This window comes from Rosa chinensis, chromosome 4 (genome assembly GCF_002994745.2).
Source record: "Rosa chinensis cultivar Old Blush chromosome 4, RchiOBHm-V2, whole genome shotgun sequence".
Taxonomy (NCBI): Eukaryota; Viridiplantae; Streptophyta; class Magnoliopsida; order Rosales; family Rosaceae; genus Rosa; species Rosa chinensis.
In genome coordinates, this window is record NC_037091.1 from 41,986,839 (window position 1) to 42,004,644 (window position 17,806).

The window sequence follows — 17,806 nt, forward strand, 5'->3', positions numbered from 1 at the left end:
TGACTCCTATGAGATCTGTCCTGTGTGAAGTACTTCTCTAACTGCCCTACACACATCAAACTCCACCACCCCCCAAAATTTCTGAAAGAAACAGGGAGACATACCATCTGGTCCTGGGGATTTTGAGGGATGCATCTGGAATAAAGCTTTTTTGATCTCTTCGTTTGAATATGGGGCTAGGAGCTCGGAATTATGTCCTCAGTAACCCGAGGTTGCAGACAATCAAGAATCATCGCAGTAGCCATTGGGTCAGAATGCTCAGAACGAAATATGGACTCATAATACCTAACTAAAACATTAGCCACTTCATCCAGTTCAGAAGTCCACTGTCCGTCCTCTTTTACCAATCCCTTGACTCGGTTTCGACACCTTCTATTCGATGCTCTCCGCTGAAAGAAAGTGGTATTACGGTCACCCTCTTTAAGCCATTGAATCTTTGAACGTTGCCGCCAATATGTCTAATTGATGGAAAGCAGTTCATTCAATCTAAACTGAAGTGCCCTTTGCTCATCAAAGTGGGAAGCCTCATAATTCTTCTTCATTAAATCATCCAGTTTACCTTGAATGAGTTTCATCTCGACCTGCCTTTGCTGGAACACCCCTACATGCCAACTAAGGAATAAATTACCAGTATGCTTTATCTTTCGACCTACCTGTGCCATAGAATCACCGGTCGTTGGCAACATCCAACCTCGTTGAACAACACTGGTGCAATTGGAATGGTGCAGCCACATTTCTTCAAATCGAAAGCGTCCAGGGATGCGGTGTAGTATAGGTCTCTCTAGATTAACCTCAATAAGAGAAGGACAATGATCCGATCTGCTTAGAGGTAGGGTGACAACCCGAGAAAAGGGATACATCTCTCTCCACTGGAAGTTCTGATAGGCTCAGTCAAGCCTTTCTTTTGTAAAATGATTCGATCAGGTATACCGAGAACCAATAAAACCCATGTCCGTCAACTCACAATCTACCTGGGCTTGTCGAAATCTATTCATTTGAGTAACACACCGAGCCGGGCCACATAATTTATCTGCCAGATAAAGGATTTCATTAAAGTCTCCAGCAACTAACCAGGAGAGAAGGATTTGAGCAGCTAGGGTTTGTAGCAAATTCCAAGTAACAATCCGATTTGCTGCAGTGGCTACTCCATATATTCCCGTGAAGCGAAATACACCTTTTGAACCTATAGCTCCGACTTCTGCATCAATATGATTGGCAGAGTAGTTCCGGAGCCGCACCAAAATCAATCATTTTCGCGAGGTGAGCAGAGAACATCATCAAACCCTATGCGCCTGCGAACCTCATTTAGCAAGTCAGGTGTGGCTAGGGTTTTAGATAGGAAGACAATACTAGGGTTTTTCTGTCTCACAATATTGACTAGGGCATCCTGAGTTTCAATATTATTGAGACCACAACAGTTCCATGCAAGGATTTTAAAGTGTTGCATGGAGAAATTGATAAAGAGGAGTAGTGGAAATCGGGATCAAAGCAGACACCGATTCAGGGATCTGGGATTTGGCTAGGCTTCATCTAGGGTCGAGAGGGAGGCTCTCTCTAAGGTGTTTTACTAAACGAGGTTTTACCTTGCTATACCTTGCTATTTCTTGCTCTTATAGAGAAATGAGATAGAACATCTGGTGTATTAGGTGTCAGGACAGCAACTACTCCATCTGGAATTGATATATCAAGTACTTTATGAAAACCACGACCCTTTATAAAAAACTAGTTCTATTTATACCTTTAATATTAACATCTAGACCTTCTCTCTTAATTTTTGCACACAAATTTTCAAATATCCTTAATTTTATTTCTCATTTTATCTCACCACATTTTCACCTTACTGTCTTTCGCTCCCCCTCCTCCACACTTCCACGTTAACTCACAATAATATGGCGGGTTTCAGATACATATACAAGCTCAGATGTAGAGGGCATTGTCAAATATGAGGACCCCAATTACATAGGTGATGTTATGTACAGACCTCAATATTGGGAATCTTCCACCTTATATACGTGGCATGACAGTTGTCCCCGTGGACAGGAGTGATTGTGGGCATTCGAAGTTGACAATGGATATTATGGTCGTGCGGTGTTAGACGTTGAAACAAGATTGGGAGTTCGGGAAATAGATTTGCCTCAAGGCATTAGCCATTAGGGATGCATGTCCCGATTCAAGCTTTGTCAGGGATATCTCAACCGATCTTTTGTAAAATACCACTTTGAACAACAAAACCTGATACGACGTTGCCGAGAGATAGAGAGGGAGGTCATGAAGCCGATGGTGATGCCGACTTCGAAAGGATTGGAGAATTAAAGATTGGCATGGCTAATTCGTCGAGCTAGGTGATGATTAATCTTGAGGATTTTTTTTTTTTTTGGTTTAGGGGTAAAAAAAGGATTAATTTTTTTTATAAAAAAGTATGGAGGTCTAAATGTTAATTCTGAAGGGTATGATTAGAAATACTCTTTATAAAAACTGTGGTCAATGAAAACCGTTTATATGAAAACTGCGGCCAATTATTCTCGAATTTTAGAAGTAGATATATATAGGCTGGGACTACTATGATATCGAGTCATTCTTAAGAGACTCGGATCATTTTAATTTAAGATTCACTTCTTTCATTTTTCAATTTTCCTTCATTCCTTTTCTCTCTAAGTTTAGGGTTTGATATGTTCTCAATCTTGTATGCACTTAAAAATAAGAGAGAAGAACATCTCCCATATGCAACTTCTCATCATTGATGTATTCTTGATTTTTGTGATTTGGGCATTATTTTTCATGTTCAAATTATTGCTTCTATGGACGATCTATTGGATCGATGCTTCTCTTTTCTATCACTGAATTTTTGTATCTACTGCGCTTGAATTTACGTTTTTGTGGGGTGAAAAATTTTGAGAGTAGTTTTTGTCACGGAATGGATAGAAAGAGAGGTAGTTCAACTTATTTGAGAAAAAGGAAAATGTCCGTTTATTCAAATTTGAACCACACTAACCCCACTTACCCAAACATCTTATGAGATTGCTCACTTGCCCAACAAATTACATATCTTTTGCCCTAATACACAATTAAGTATTTTTTTTTAAATTATTTTTTGTTTATTTTTGAGATAATTTTGCCCTCTCTCTGTCACTTAGAGAGAGAAGTAAAAAAAAGAAGCTATGCTAGGGTTTAGGAAAAGAAAAGCTCTCATTCTCTGTCCAGCGGTGCACCCGTACGGCGCCGTCGTCGGATGGGCTCTGTCGATTCTTTTTGAGTTCGTGTGGTCATAGATCAGCGCGATCTCGTGCTAGTTGGAGAGATTGTGGGGTTTGTCGATGAGTCGAGGGAGGAGGAAGTTGCTGTCGACGGCGGATATGAGGTCATTCCCTGCTAGTGGGCGGGTGTTTCTGCTAGCACAGGGTTTGGGATCGCTTGAGTGTGACGAGATTTTGGGGGCGAGGTTGGCTGTTATGCTGCTTAATTCCGGTCAGTTGGTTCCGATCTATTTTGGATCGTATGGATCTGATTTGGGGTGGAGGTGGTATGGTGTTCCTCGCTCACATGAGAGATATGATGGGGCGATGGCAGAGGCGATCCGACTTAGGCGGTTATGTGGCGGAGATGGTGGCAGTGTTGGGTTTGAGTAGGGCTTCGATGGTCGGCGGTGGTACAGAATGTTTGCAGGGAAGATGGAAGGCAGGAGAGATGGCTGGCGATCGGAGTAGGGTAGATGGAGCTGCAGTTGGGTCGGGTCTAGGTTGTTGGGCCCTTGTTGGTGGGCCGTTGTTACTAGTGTTTTAGAACTTAATTTTGTTTTTGTTTTTTTTTGTTGGTAATAAGTCACTACCAAGGTTTGGTAATAAGTCACTACCAAGGTTTGGTTAGGACGCACTGCGGGTTGTGACAGAGACAATTTTCTCTTTGGTCGTCCAGTGGGTCGTTCCTGTTTTGGAGTTGGGTCAGCAGTGATGGCGAAAATTTCTAGCTAGACAATCATCCTTGGCCTTCTAGTGGGTCGTTCCTGTCTGGTTTCGGGTCAGAGGTGATGACGATTTGGAGCAGTAGTGAATTGACGGTGTTGGGTTTACTTTAGTCCCAGGTCTGACGGTCCAGCTATTCAATTTGGTTGGGTTCGAAGTCACAACAAGTGTAGGCTTGGTCGATCGAAGGCAGAACGGGTGGACTCTGGCTGGCGAGTTAGTGTTGACAAAGTTGAGTGTCAAAGCTTCACTGTTTCTGCGCATGTTGTCCTTGTCATTTAGTTGTTGTGCAAGTTTTCTTTTAGTCGGAGCCTCATTGGCTCCTTCAGTCAGTCATTTTAGAGTTCGAGTGTGAAGTCTAGTGGCCATTTCTGTGTAAGAGATGTTGCCCAAAATCATTGTAACCAGTTCATTATTAATGAAGTTTCTTCTTGAAAAAAAGAGAGAGAGAGAAATCATCGGAGACTTCGCGGGACTTTTGTGACCTGTGACAGGAGTCTGGCGTTTGGTTTTATTGCCCCCTAATAATATCCAATAAACTTTATTCCCCCCAATAAAACCCAATAAACTTTTATTGCTCCTCAATAAAAATTATTGGATTTTATTGAGGGGTAACAAAAGTCTCTGGCGTCGGTGAGCTATCAGATTTTCAACGATCTCTTTGGGGGTCTCTGGCAACCTTCGGCCAGTGATCGGATTTCGGCAGCCGAAGACCGGAGTCCGACGACCGGTGATTGAATTCTAGTGGCCGGTGACCGGAGTCCGGTGAAATCTCCAATGATTTTTTTTATTATTTGGAGGGAAAATTTATCTTTTTACATTTAAATGGGATAAGTGATATACAAATCTTTGAGTAAGTGAGCATTTGTTGGGTTCAAATTGGGTAAATGGTCAAGAGTCTTTGAGAAAAACTCCTCGAGGTATGATCCCCTCAAGGTGGATTCAAATGAGGTACAATCCCCTTGAGATAGATCCAAATAAGGTGAAATCTCCTCAAGGAAGATCCAAAGATCTAAGTGAGGAGAAATCTCCTTGAGAAAGATCAACTCATCAAAGTGACTAAGTGAGGGGAAATCTCCTCAAAGCCAACATAAGTAAGGTGAAATCTCCTTGAGACCAATCCAAGTAAGGTATAATCTTCTCAAAGCGGATCCAGTTGAGATAAATCCCCTCGAAGCCAATTCGAGTGAGGAGGAGTCCCCACGAAGCTGATCTAAACGAGATGAAAACATATTCTAATTGAGAGACGACCCAACCTATTTTGAGAGCGTTGAGAAGTTCAGGTCCTCTTGAGGGGAAGTAGCAATCAAGAAGCACTTCCCCACGTTGTCGTGAGAGTGACGTAGTAGTTCCACTAAAGCGTGACTTGCGAACTAAGCACACCACTATGCGCACTAATCGAGATATTCGCTCGATATCACCTATAAATATTTGGTAAAGTGATTTTGGAGAGGGGGGGGGGGGATAAATCTCATCTAGACATAAACACATTGACTGCCAACCTTTCACTCTCACTCCGGTCATAAAAATAGGTGAGGAGAGATATTCCACTAAATTTTCCACATCAACTTGTACCGTCAACTCCCTATCTCTAAATAAAGTCTGAAGGTATTTGATCAAAAAGTAGTATTTATTGCTTTTTAATTGGTGGCAATTATACAATTGTTAGTAAATTTAATCCAAAGATTAAATTCATTTCAATAAAATTTCAAAGTAGTAATTCTGATAAATATGAAAGAAGTAACTGATCATCTTAGCCAAAGGTTATAGCCTTTCAAACTAAAAGCAACGAACCATTGTAACCTTATGCAATGGAAGTTGTTGTGCAGCATGTTTAATGACAGAATGGTATGTCCTTTCAAATAGATGCTTCAGACTCCTATATATACAGAAACAATCCCACCACTTTGCATCAGAAAATTTTGTCAAAGTCTTCAAATGAGTTCTGCATTCTATATTAGAATTTCAGAGATTGAGAGAGAATAAACACAATTTGCATTCGTCTATCCTCTAGATTGAAGTGCTTCTTCTAGAGGAAGTTTGATCGTTGTACTCCTGTGAGATGTTTGCCAATAACACTTCAAGCATAGACGAAGAGACAATTTCGTCTTAAGAAGATAGAGCCAAATTCTATACTTGATCATTATCTGTAAAAGTTTTACTTTTCTTTCTGTTTGGTATTCTAAGTTTGAAATTACTCTGTATTTATATTTAGAATATAGCAATTACTGAATTGTTTAAGGATATCTCTATTTTGTGTTTAATCCAAACTCTAGGTTACTTGACCTAGTGGTAATAGGGTTCAATTAGAAGAATCTAGATATTCTCTTTCCTTGTATGATTCTAACTTTATGCATTGTAATCCTCTATATAAAGAGGCCCCTATTATCAATGAGAATACACAGCAATTATCTCTCAATCTCTGATTCCCTAAAACACGTTATCAGCACGAAGTTCTAACCCTGAAACCCTAGATTCGTAGCCTTCAAATCCCAGAAACCTCCGCTGTCCACCTTGAAGCTCTCACCTCCAGGAGTCTAGAACTGGCTGCGCTGCCCCCAGAACCGGCCGGAATCTACCTGAACAGGCCACCGGAAGTGACCAAACCGGCCCCCAAGAAGAATCCGTCGACCTTCTGCCTGATTTCGCATCCTTCCCGTCCACCGTTCACGGCCACCTTTTGTCAGTAGCTGCACCTCGTCCCCAGAATCTGGAATCTGAAATTTCACCACCGGAACCGGCCAAAATTCAATCGAACCGGCCACCGGCGTCAACCTAACCTGAACTGGCAGAAAGAAAAAAAAAGAGGAAATTTGTGCAGCCCAAGCCCAAACGGCAGAAGCCCACAGTCGAGCCCACGTGCAGCAGGCCCCATCGGAGCCCAAGTGAATCAGTCGAGCCGCCAAGCCGCAGAATCCCCTGCCACATCAGCATACACGCAGGCGTCCAGTCAGCTGCCACGTCATCATCCGGACTGCCACTCCAGCACCCCCGGTCAACAGTCAGTCAACGCTGGTCAACCCTCCGGTCAACACTTTTCCGGCGACTTCCCGGCCACTTTCCGACGACTTTTCCAGCGACATTTTTCTGGCCAACTTTTCGATCAAGTTTTCCGGCCATTTTTAAGGTAATTTTTTCTAAAATTTCCCGTTTTTGAAGTTTTTTTTAATTTCTTCTTCTTTTCTCGGGGACTTCCAACATCCCTTCTTTTACCCCCCTTTCTTCTTCATAAGGGAGACCAAAAGCCGAACTGTGGGGGTTCGTGCTCACTCCAAGCTTGGAACTTGTAGAGTCCTCCAAACTTAGAGTTTGTTGAGAAGAAAACGATCGACCACATACATCGTTGTTTCGATCTAATCCGAAACCCCTCTTGGAATCGGATTTTCTTGGAAGCGACTACGCTCAGAAAAATCCCTAATTTCTTGGAAGCGACTACGCTCAGAAACTTAATAGTTTTTCGTGGTAGCCTTTTTTCGCTCCGAAACTAACCCTAATCTTGTGTTGTTTTTCAGGATGAGTTACCTGAACAAGCTGAACTTTGTTCCACTAGAGACAACTGGCGCAGGATACCATAGGTGGGTCCGAGATGTGCACCAACATCTTAAGGCTGATGGACTTCTGGAAGCCATCCAAGAGCCTAGTCAGAACGTGCTCTCCATTGAGCAAGCTACTGCTTTAGAAGCAAAACAAGCTAAAGCCATAATTCTCATGACAAGGCACATGAATGACGCACTCCAAAATGAATACCTCAATGAGGAAGACCCAAGAAAGCTATGGGTAGAACTTGAGCAGCGATTTGGTAACGTTCGTGACTCTCTGCTTCCTGATTTAGAAGTGCGATGGCATAGCCTCCGCTTTTGTGATTTCAAGTCTGTGCTTGATTATAACTCGAAAGCTCTTCGTATCAAGTCTCTGATGGAGTTTTGTGGCCAAGCCATAACTGATACGATGTTGATCGAGAAGACTCTCTCTACCTTCCCCGTCTCTGCACTGATGATTTCAAAGAATTATCGGATTGATGTAAATGCAGGACGTATCACAAGGTTTCATGAGCTCATTGGCGCCATGAACGTAGCTGAAAAGCACGACAATATTCTTGTGAAGAACTATAATGTCAGACCCGTGGGAACTAAGCCTATTCCGGAGTCTAACCATAGTCGCACCCCTAATGGAGGACGCAAGGAGCGAAACCCTAAGAGTAGGGACAATTCTGGACATTCTGGTCCATATGTTCGCCCTAAAGAGGAAGGAAATCGCCAAGAGAGGCGTGCACGGAACCGTGGAGGTCAACGTGTGAAGAGAGAGAGAGGCGGAGCCTCCGACCATGGTGGTAACGCCACCAAGAGCATAGGTCGTCCAAATCACGCCCCAATGGCGCCTCGATCAAGGGAGCCTGACCATAATGATGTTTGTTTTTGATGTGGATCAACTGAACATTGGGCAAAAGCATGTACAACACCCCAGAATGTTGCAAACGCATACAAGACGTATCGTGAATCAAGGGAAGCAAATTACATGGAACAAGAAGATCAAGATGGCGATCTTGATCTAAGGGTGGAAGACTACAAGGATCAAGAGCCAGAAACTGGCGATTTTGATTAAGTCTTTTTATTTTCCAAGAGATGTAGGCAATTGCCATATTACTTTTGTAGTAGATGCCAATGATATTAGTCTTTCTTCAAAGTAGGCGTACTCAATGTAAGTGTGATGTCTAGGAAGGTTTTGAGATAAGTGGTGCTTAAGCGAGCTTTGCTCCACCGACATCTCTCTACTCACCTGGTCACATTTACATTGGAAATACCGAAAGGAGTTAGACGACTACCATTGTTTTGCATTAACTAGTTTATTGGATTAGATTTTCTTTGATCAAAGAAACAATGATGTACTCCGTTGGCTTATGAATAAAATTTCGAGTTCTTTTCATTATGACTCAATTTTGATTCTGAGCATATTACTTTGTGACTACGATGGCTGGGCCATCAGTATTAATTCAAGGACATGGAATAGCCCAAGTTCCCCTTGCCAAAAGGCACCTTGATTACTGTCTCAAAACTCTCTATGCTCCTAGGGCAAATCGCACCTATGAGTAGCCAACGGATTTCATGCGAAAACGCATGTAGAGAACGGAAATGAGTTCCTTTGCAATACCTCTAATGATTGCGAACAAACGCACATCTTAGAAAAGTTTATGTGTCTCTCTAGTGGACTCTATGTCACTATTCGAGCTATTAATCCAATAAAAGTTATGAGAGAAGATCTCTTGGATTTAGACACATATTGGCTTTGTCATGACAGGATAGATCATCCTAGTCATGATATGATGATCCGTCTACTAAAGACTTCACACGGACATCCATCCTTTTGAGCAAAACGAAGCAAGAATCTAACGACGCCATAAATGGCGCCAACCATGAGCATAACGCCATGGTTGTTCCTCCTAGTGGCCATGACGCCATACATGCTAATTTCCATGGCTCCCTCACCATGATGGGAGATGTAGTCACATATTTTGCTTCTAATAGCGCTATAGACGCTCAGGCCCAACCAAAATCCTCATTGGTTGCTTCTAAGGCCCCTCGCTCACTTTACAAAGCCTGTTCCTTCAGAAAATTAGGACTGAGACCGTCCTACGCAAAGGATATGCAAATACTCATTCTGTTCTTACATCAAATCCATGGGGATTCTATGGACTGATTCAACCAACTTACGGACGTTTAAATATCTCATGATGTTGGTTGACACGCAAACACGCTGGTCACGAGTCGTGCCATTTTCCACTTATAATGCTGCTTATGCTACACTCCTAGCACATATCATATGACAACGGGCTCACTCCCCAAATCATCATATTCAGTCAATTGGATTTGACTATGCTAGTGAGTTTACATCGAAGACTTTCGATGGTTATTACATTGGGACTGATGTTGAACCTCATATTCCCATGTACACACCCAATTGGTCTTGCGGAAACGATTACGATGATAGTCTGGACATTGGTAATGCGCACCACTCTCCTTATATCCGCTTGAGGTGATGCAATATCGCATGCAGCTATGCTAATTCGTCTACGACCTACCGCCACTCAATGTACCTTTGCGTTACAGCTAGTGACTGGGTACAAGTATTTTGTACTTACGCACATTTGAGTGAGCCATTTATGTGCCCATTGCGCCGCCACAGCGCACTATGATAGGTCCTTCCAGACAAATGGGCAACTCAGTTGGATTTGAGACTCCAACAATCATCCGCCACTTAATGCCCTTGCAAGGCGATCTCCTTACCGCTAGATTTGCTGATGTCACTTTGATGAAACAGTCTTCCTATCGTTCGGGGGAGATAAGCACACAGATGTTCAACAGGAACGACAGGAATTGTCGTGGTCTGTCCCCACTATGTCTCATCTTGATCCCTGTTAAAGTGACGAAATCACACAAATATGCTGCAAACAAACCTGCAAGGAAGGACGTCCCTACGAGAGGACGTAGCGCCACCCCACACGGAGGTGGGCATGGCGCCAACGCCAAAGAGAGTGGCACTCTGGCGTTACAGGCCATGGCCCCAGCTAGGATGCGTGGGAGGCCCGTAGGTTCGAAGGACACTTTGGCACATTCCAATCCTTTGATCATCAAGACTCAAAATCCGTCTCATGAGAATCTTCCAGGTTAGGGTTATCGTTGGGGACGCCTCAACGTCAGAACCTATTCCTGAGAATATAGAGCTCTATAAAAATTACACTAGTGTACTTGAGACGTGGGATAGAAACTCCATCATAATTGATGATGTAGTCACGCACTTCGTTGCACATGAGTTTGTTGAGTCCGATGATATCGAACCACACTCCGTTGATGAATGAATGCCAACGTAGAGAGATTTGGCCTAAATGGAAAGATGCGATCCAGGTTAAGATGGATTCTCTAACGAAGAGGAAGGTTTTCGAGCTAATGATGTCAACACCTCCTACCATAAAACCTATTGAATAATGGGTCTTCATTAGAAAGCGTGATGAGAAAAAGAGATGGCAATCTCGCCTTATGGCGCAAGGCTTCTCACAAAACGCCCTGGAATCGACTACGATGAGACATATTCTCTCGTAATGGATGTCATTGCACTCCACTACCCTGTCAGTTTAGTAGTTTTCCGAACAACTGAACATGCAGCTTACAAATGTGGTCACTACGTATCTCTAAGGGGATCTAGATACGGAATGTACATGAAGGTTCATGGTGAACTTCATTTACCCAAGTCAAGTGGCTCTAGACCACGGAGCGCGTTTACAATAAGATTGAAACGCTCACTAAAGTGACTACTTGATTGGGAAGGGATATGCCCACGCGTTTCTATAACAAGTTTCGGATTCTATCGTGGTTCATGTTAGACATGATCTTCATTAGAAGCCCTTAAAGAGTTAAGGGAAACCGTTGAACACTTGAAATCCGAGTTTGAGATGAAGGATTTTGGGAGAACACGATTATGTCTCGGTTTAGAACTTGAGCATTGTGTCGGTAGATGCTTAGGCATTTTGACAAGGTCAAGCCTTCAAGCACCCCCATGATCATCCATAGTCTTGATCCAGAAAAGGATCATATTCGTCGAAAGGATGATAACGAAGATGTGCTAGAGGCAGAAGTGCCTTACTTAGTACAATAGGCGCATTATTGTACTTATCCCAATGCATAAGACCGGACATCTCATATGTTGTGAACTTGTTAGCTAGATATAGCTCTGCGCCAACGCGACGCCATTGGATTGGTGTAAAAGATATCTTTCGATATTTGAGATGTATGATTGATATGGGCTTGTTCTATCCCTACAAAGAAATGATGGATTCGGACCCATCACACACCAGGTACGCCGCCAACACTGGCCTGCGTCCATTATCCCCATCCCAAAACGACATGTGTTTTGGAAGGTTTTGCTGATGCTGGGTATCTCTCTGACCCACACAAAGGTCGCTCCCAAACTGGTTATGTTTTCACCATGGGAAAGACCGCGATATCTTGGAGGTCTACAAAGCAGACCTTAGTCGCTACCTCTTCGAATCATGCAGAGATTATTGCTCTTCACGAAGCAGTTCGTGAATGTATATGGCTTCGATCAATAGTTACGCATGTTCGAAGCAATTGTGGTTTGAAGTCTACCACAGATGAGCCAACGAGCATTTATGAGGATAATGCTGCTTGCATTGAACAAATGAAGCAAGGCTACATCAAAGGCGACAACACCAAGCATATATCGCCCAAATTCTTCTACAATCAGCAACAACAGAAGTTCCTCAAGATCAAAGTGAACCAGGTTCGATCTGAGGACAATGCGGCAGACTTGTTTACTAAGTCATTGCCCAAATCCACATTCGAGAAACATGTGGCAAGAATTGGCTTGCGGAAATTATCTGAACTCCCATGATCGTAGTCATCAGGGGGAGGCACAGACATCAGGGGGAGATGTCTACATGTTCGTCTCGAATTGTGAAGGGTGTGTTGTGCTCTTTTTTCCCTTCGACCGAGGTTATTTTTGTCCCACTGGATTTTTGTTACTCGGCAAGGTTTTTAACGAGGCAACGAGAGAAGCACCACGTTTGGACAACACAAGGGGGAGTGTTTAAGGATATCTCTATTTTGTGTTTAATCCAAACTCTAGGTTACTTGACCTAGTGGTAATAGGGTTCAATTAGAAGAATCTAGAGATTATCTTTCCTTGTATGACTCTATGCATTGTAATCCTCTATATAAAGAGGCCCCTATTATCAATGAGAATACACAGCAATTATCTCTCAATCTCTGATTCCCTAAAACATGAATTACTTTTTTAACAACAATCAAGACGCTTTGTTTGCACAGGGTTATGATAGGACATACAGAAGCACAAAGAGGTCCTCGACAATGAATTGAAAGGCTGCTGGAAGGATAGAGAGTTAGGAAGAGAAAATGGGTGTTAAGGGATTATTTTGCACAGTAGAAAGCCCATAATTATTATAGTTACGGGATAAAAGGCCCAAAGGTTTGTGGATAAGGTGGTTTGGAGCAGCATCTGCTTCCAGTAAGTACATTATGCAGGTTTCAAAATCACTAGCGGAGAATGAAAGAAGAGAAACAATGAGGTTTTAAGAAAAGTAGTTTGCAAGAAGAACATTTTTAAGAAAAATAGTTTTGCAAGAAGAACATTTTTAAGAAAAATAGTTTGCAGGAAGAACTATAAAAAATACTATTGATATGGTTTCTTTTTTCTCAACGGATTGATCAAATGAGTAGAAACAATTTTGGCATGAAGTGTATACAAGCCATATACACATTAAAAAGACTTTCGTATCAAAACTCACTAAACGTCTTGATACAATTTTTTATGATCACAATAATTTAAACACATAATTTATCAAACAACTGGTTGTTCTCTTTTCACTGTAGATTTTTTCATTGCTAAATTATTTCACAGCAGATTATTCTAACTGCAATACCAAATTACTTTAGTAATAAAACATGTGTAACTCGATTTTGACACAGCAAACATGATTTCGAATTAATAATGCTTCACTTATAAGACGGGAGATTAATGCTAGATCCAATAATTTGTTGGGTTGAAGCATATGCTTTTGTCAAATCTGGTCAAATAAAAAAAAAAAGTGCTTTTGTAAAAAAATAAATAAAAATGCATTTGTGCAGTATTTGAAAGATACTTTTTCAGATGTGGAGAATCATTTTTTGTTTTTTTTTGAAAAGGCAGATGTAGAGAATTATTAGAATATCTTAATTTGTTTTCCTGGTTTTGCAATTCAGATACCTTGCAATACACGTACTAGTCGGCGTACCAAAACGAAGTTGGCCGACAATATATAGCGATGGCGCGTCAAAAGCGCCTCTTCATGTCTCCGAGTCCAGTCAAAAACGATCATCTTTTGCTACCAAAAAAACAAACACAAAAGCCCCAGTCACATATGGCGGTGGGCCGGTGGCCCGCCAACTTTTCTAGCGGTTATCGCAAGCAGCAGTGTCAAACACGTGCCCCTCGATCACTCTTCTGGAACTCAACTTTTGACCAACCCTAGATAGCCCTCCTCCATTTATATATAACCACTTCCCCGACGCTTGATAAGATCACCAATCGATTATTCATTTCTCATCCATCTCGGCTCCGATGGGTTCCACCACCACCAAAGAAATCGCCGCAGAGATCCCCAATCTCATCAAGCACTACAAAGATGGCACAGTAGAACGCCTCTTCGGCTCTCCACACGTTCCCCCATCTCTTAACGACCCCGATACTGGTGTCTCCTCCAAAGACATCACCATCTCACACAATCCCTTAATCTCCGCTCGCCTCTACCTCCCTCAAAACCAAACCAAAAAGCTTCCCATCTTGCTCTACTTCCACGGCGGCGGTTTCTGCGTCGAGTCCGCCTTCTCCTCCCTCGACCACCGCTACCTCAACCGCCTGGTCTCGGAAGCTCAAGTCATTGCTGTCTCAGTAGAGTACAGGCTGGCCCCGGAAAGCCCTCTTCCTGCTGCTTATGAAGATTGCTGGGCCGCTCTTCAGTGGGTTGCTTCTCACTCACTCAATGAAGATGATACTTCTCACAAAGAGCCGTGGCTAGCCGATTTCGGGGACTTTGATAGAGTTTACATTGGTGGAGACAGTGCTGGAGGGAACCTTGCACATAACATAGCTATGAGAGCAGGGATTGAGAGCTTACCTGGTGGGGTGAAGATTTTGGGGGCTATTCTGTCCCACCCGTACTTTTGGGGGTCCAAGCCAATCGGGTCGGAGCCTAAAGGTGAAGACAATGACAAGTCCCTGCCTTATCTGGTTTGGAACTTTGCTTATCCTTCTGCTGATGGAGGCATTGACAATCCGTTGATTAATCCGATGGTTTCGGGTGCTCCGAGTTTGGCCGGGCTTGGGTGCTCTAGACTTCTTGTCTGTGTTGCTGGCAAGGATGAGCTAAGGGATCGAAGCGTCTGGTATTATAATTTGGTGAAGGAAAGTGGATGGAAAGGAGAAGTGGAGCTGTTTGAAGTGGAAGGAGAGGAGCATTGCTTTCATATCTTGTATGAGAAAGAGACTGAGAATGTAAAGAAAATGATCAAACGGTTAGCTGATTTTCTAGTTCAGTAGATCCAGGTTTTTATGCATACTAGATTATTTGGTATGTTTGACTGTTGAGAGGAAGCTGCTTTGGGATTATCTCTCAGTTGATTTTTATATGAAGTAATAATTTAGGCAATTATATGCATTTCATACATTAACACATTGTAGAATTTTTCCTCTATCAATGGATCTCTTTGTGATGAAGGTATTATTTAGAAGTAAAATAATAAGGAACACGTACATTTGTTGACAGTAATTTGTCATTAAAAAAGTAAAAATATCTCTTGAAAGATAAAAAATAAAGAGAAAAAGTTACAAACAGTACCTAAACTAAGGCTCATTCTTAACTTCAGTACTCGACTATGCAAAACTATCACTTTGGTACCCCAAGTTTGAAGTCCGACCCAAGAATGGTACACGCCGTCCATCACGGCGTTAACTAGCTAACCACGTGGCATATTTTGAGGGCCCTCATGGTTTGCCACGTAGCAAATACTTAACGCTATGATGGATGGCGTGTATCATTCTTGGGTCGAGCTTTAAACTTGGGGTATCAAAGTGATAATTTTGCATAATTGAGTACTGAAGTTAGGAGTCGGCCTTAGTATGGGTACTGTTTGAAATATTTTCTCAAAAATAAAAGGGATGGACTCTTACCCTCGAAGGTTCAAATGTTCAATACTCAACCCTTTCGCCTGGTAGCACCACCCTTGCTCTTTCTAAACCCCATTTAACGTGTTCATACTGAAAATTAGGATTTTAATCAGGTTAAGAATTCATGGAATATTTTCCAACTTCTCAAGTAGGACAGAACATGCTGTCAACACTTGGCAAGTAATATTCAATTTTTAAACATCGATGAAGTCTAGAGTTTCAAACTTCTTCATTCGAATAATACTTTTCCAATGGATCGTTTCAGGTAAGCAGAAGCTTTACAATTCCCACTAAACAATGACAAAGGATTAGCCAAAAAAAAAACAAGAAAAGACAATCTTACAATGGAAGGAAGGACCCCATTTCAAACCTGCACCATGAATTTTTAAATCCTCACCATTCCAATAGTGAAAACATGTAAGCATGGTGCCAATAGCCTAATACCAACATACCATTTACAATCCTGCAATCTAGTCTAAACGAATAATCAGCTTTTTTGATTAAACAAAGAACAAAAGAAAAATCAAATTTCTTTATGGGGTAATTCCCGCATACCCAAAAATCCTTGGTATTTTTCCCAACTGCCCAACACTTTGGTATTTCACTATTGATGAAAGACAAAGACTAACAGGGATAGTTTTAACAAACAAATGCCATCTGTATCCTATGTTGACCTTAGATTCTTCTACCGTTCTATTCAGTCAAAAGGAAACAATAAAAAACATTAAAACAAAAACAAGACTAGCCTTCAACATGCCACATTTCGCCTAACGACTTCCTGTCTAAACGGCTACTCACAGGGCGGAATCACTGCTGCTTGTCCTAATTTTTCTGTTTTAAAACTGATTCTTTTGGCTGAACAGTAAAGCTTTAGAACTTTAGCTTTCCATGGGATGCATGCATTCGAATATTAAACTTTGACATAGTAACTTATGCATGATAAAGATGAATACGAGATGTAAAGATAATGACATAAACATTTTATAAATTAAAGAAGTGGGTGAACATCCATCTGAATTTATTTATTCAAATATACATATAAAACTTTAAACAATCAGAGCCTCATTCTCAGGTAAACAGCAAAAGCTGTTTAGCTATTCATAAGAATGAGAACAGTTACTTACTTGTATTGAAAGCACACTACTTCACACCTAAACAGGAAAGGAAGCACACTGCTATTCTATTTTTTTCAGAGAGGTTTTTTCTGATCTAATTTTCGAATGCTTTCTAAGAGAAGCTGAAGCTCCTTATATAGGGAGCGGAACTCAAACTAGAATTCAAAATACAAAAATGTACAGGACAACTCCGTGACTTCTGCTTTTCGTAGTGCTCCTGCTGGTGGAGGTCGGTCAGGGAAAAGCAAAAGGAAAAAGTGAAATGTTTTTCACTTAACCTTTTCTTTTTGAAAAGGAAAAAGCAAAAGTAGCTTTAGAAAAGTCTAAAGTTCTACAGTTGCTATTTTGGTGCTGATTCTTCACCTGTAGCTTCACATGTTCTCGTCCGTTTCAGAATGGTGGCCAAAGACAAAGGAGTTGTTGTCTGTCTGGGCCATGCGAGTTGTTGTTGCATTATCCTCGACGTCTGTATCAACATACATCTTGTAGTGGTTGTCATTTTCAAGCTTTTCCACCCAACGCATGCATGCCATTGTCGAGTCTATCTCGTTTCTGGTTAGAGATAGGAATATATCGCTGCTGACTACGTCAGGATGATCGTAAGCAGTGATAATTGTCTTTTCTCCTGCTGCCAGGAATGTGTTGTTGATGTCTTCAGAGATGATCTTTTTGATGTAGTCAAGAGCCATGGCCTTCATCCAGGGAATGCTAGAATTTGGTTGGCCGTTGTATGCTACACAGGCTGGTTGAAGATATCTTCTTTGAATAATTCTCACATAATGATATGGAGGAATATATTCAACTTCACCATCTGTCTTCTGGATCCATTCAGGAGGTGTGGATCTGAACTTCAGACGAAGCATACAGTTGTCTTTTCTGATGTTCTTGACCGTATTGACAATAATAGGCGGCAAGCCTCTTAGATCATCATTAGTTTTAGTCCATAAATTATGGACAAAACCATTTTCAACAAGCCATAGCTTGTGTTCTTGAGGATGT

The 17,806-nt window shown here is 41.7% G+C and overlaps 1 protein-coding gene across 1 annotated transcript; it reads left to right on the forward strand.

Moving 5' to 3' along the window:
• Positions 1–14,038: 14,038 nt before the first annotated feature.
• Positions 14,039–15,190, forward strand: LOC112200756 (2-hydroxyisoflavanone dehydratase). The gene has a single exon (XM_024341767.2). It carries the CDS (start codon positions 14,088–14,090, stop codon positions 15,063–15,065), a length of 978 nt encoding a protein of 325 aa, XP_024197535.1. The 5' UTR covers positions 14,039–14,087; the 3' UTR covers positions 15,066–15,190.
• The last annotated feature ends 2,616 nt before the right edge of the window (positions 15,191–17,806 follow it).

What these genes read in the sequence shown, in the direction of transcription:
- LOC112200756 (XM_024341767.2), top strand. Translation starts at nt 14,088, where the DNA reads ATGGGTTCCACCACCACCAAAGAAATCGCCGCAGAGATCCCCAATCTC.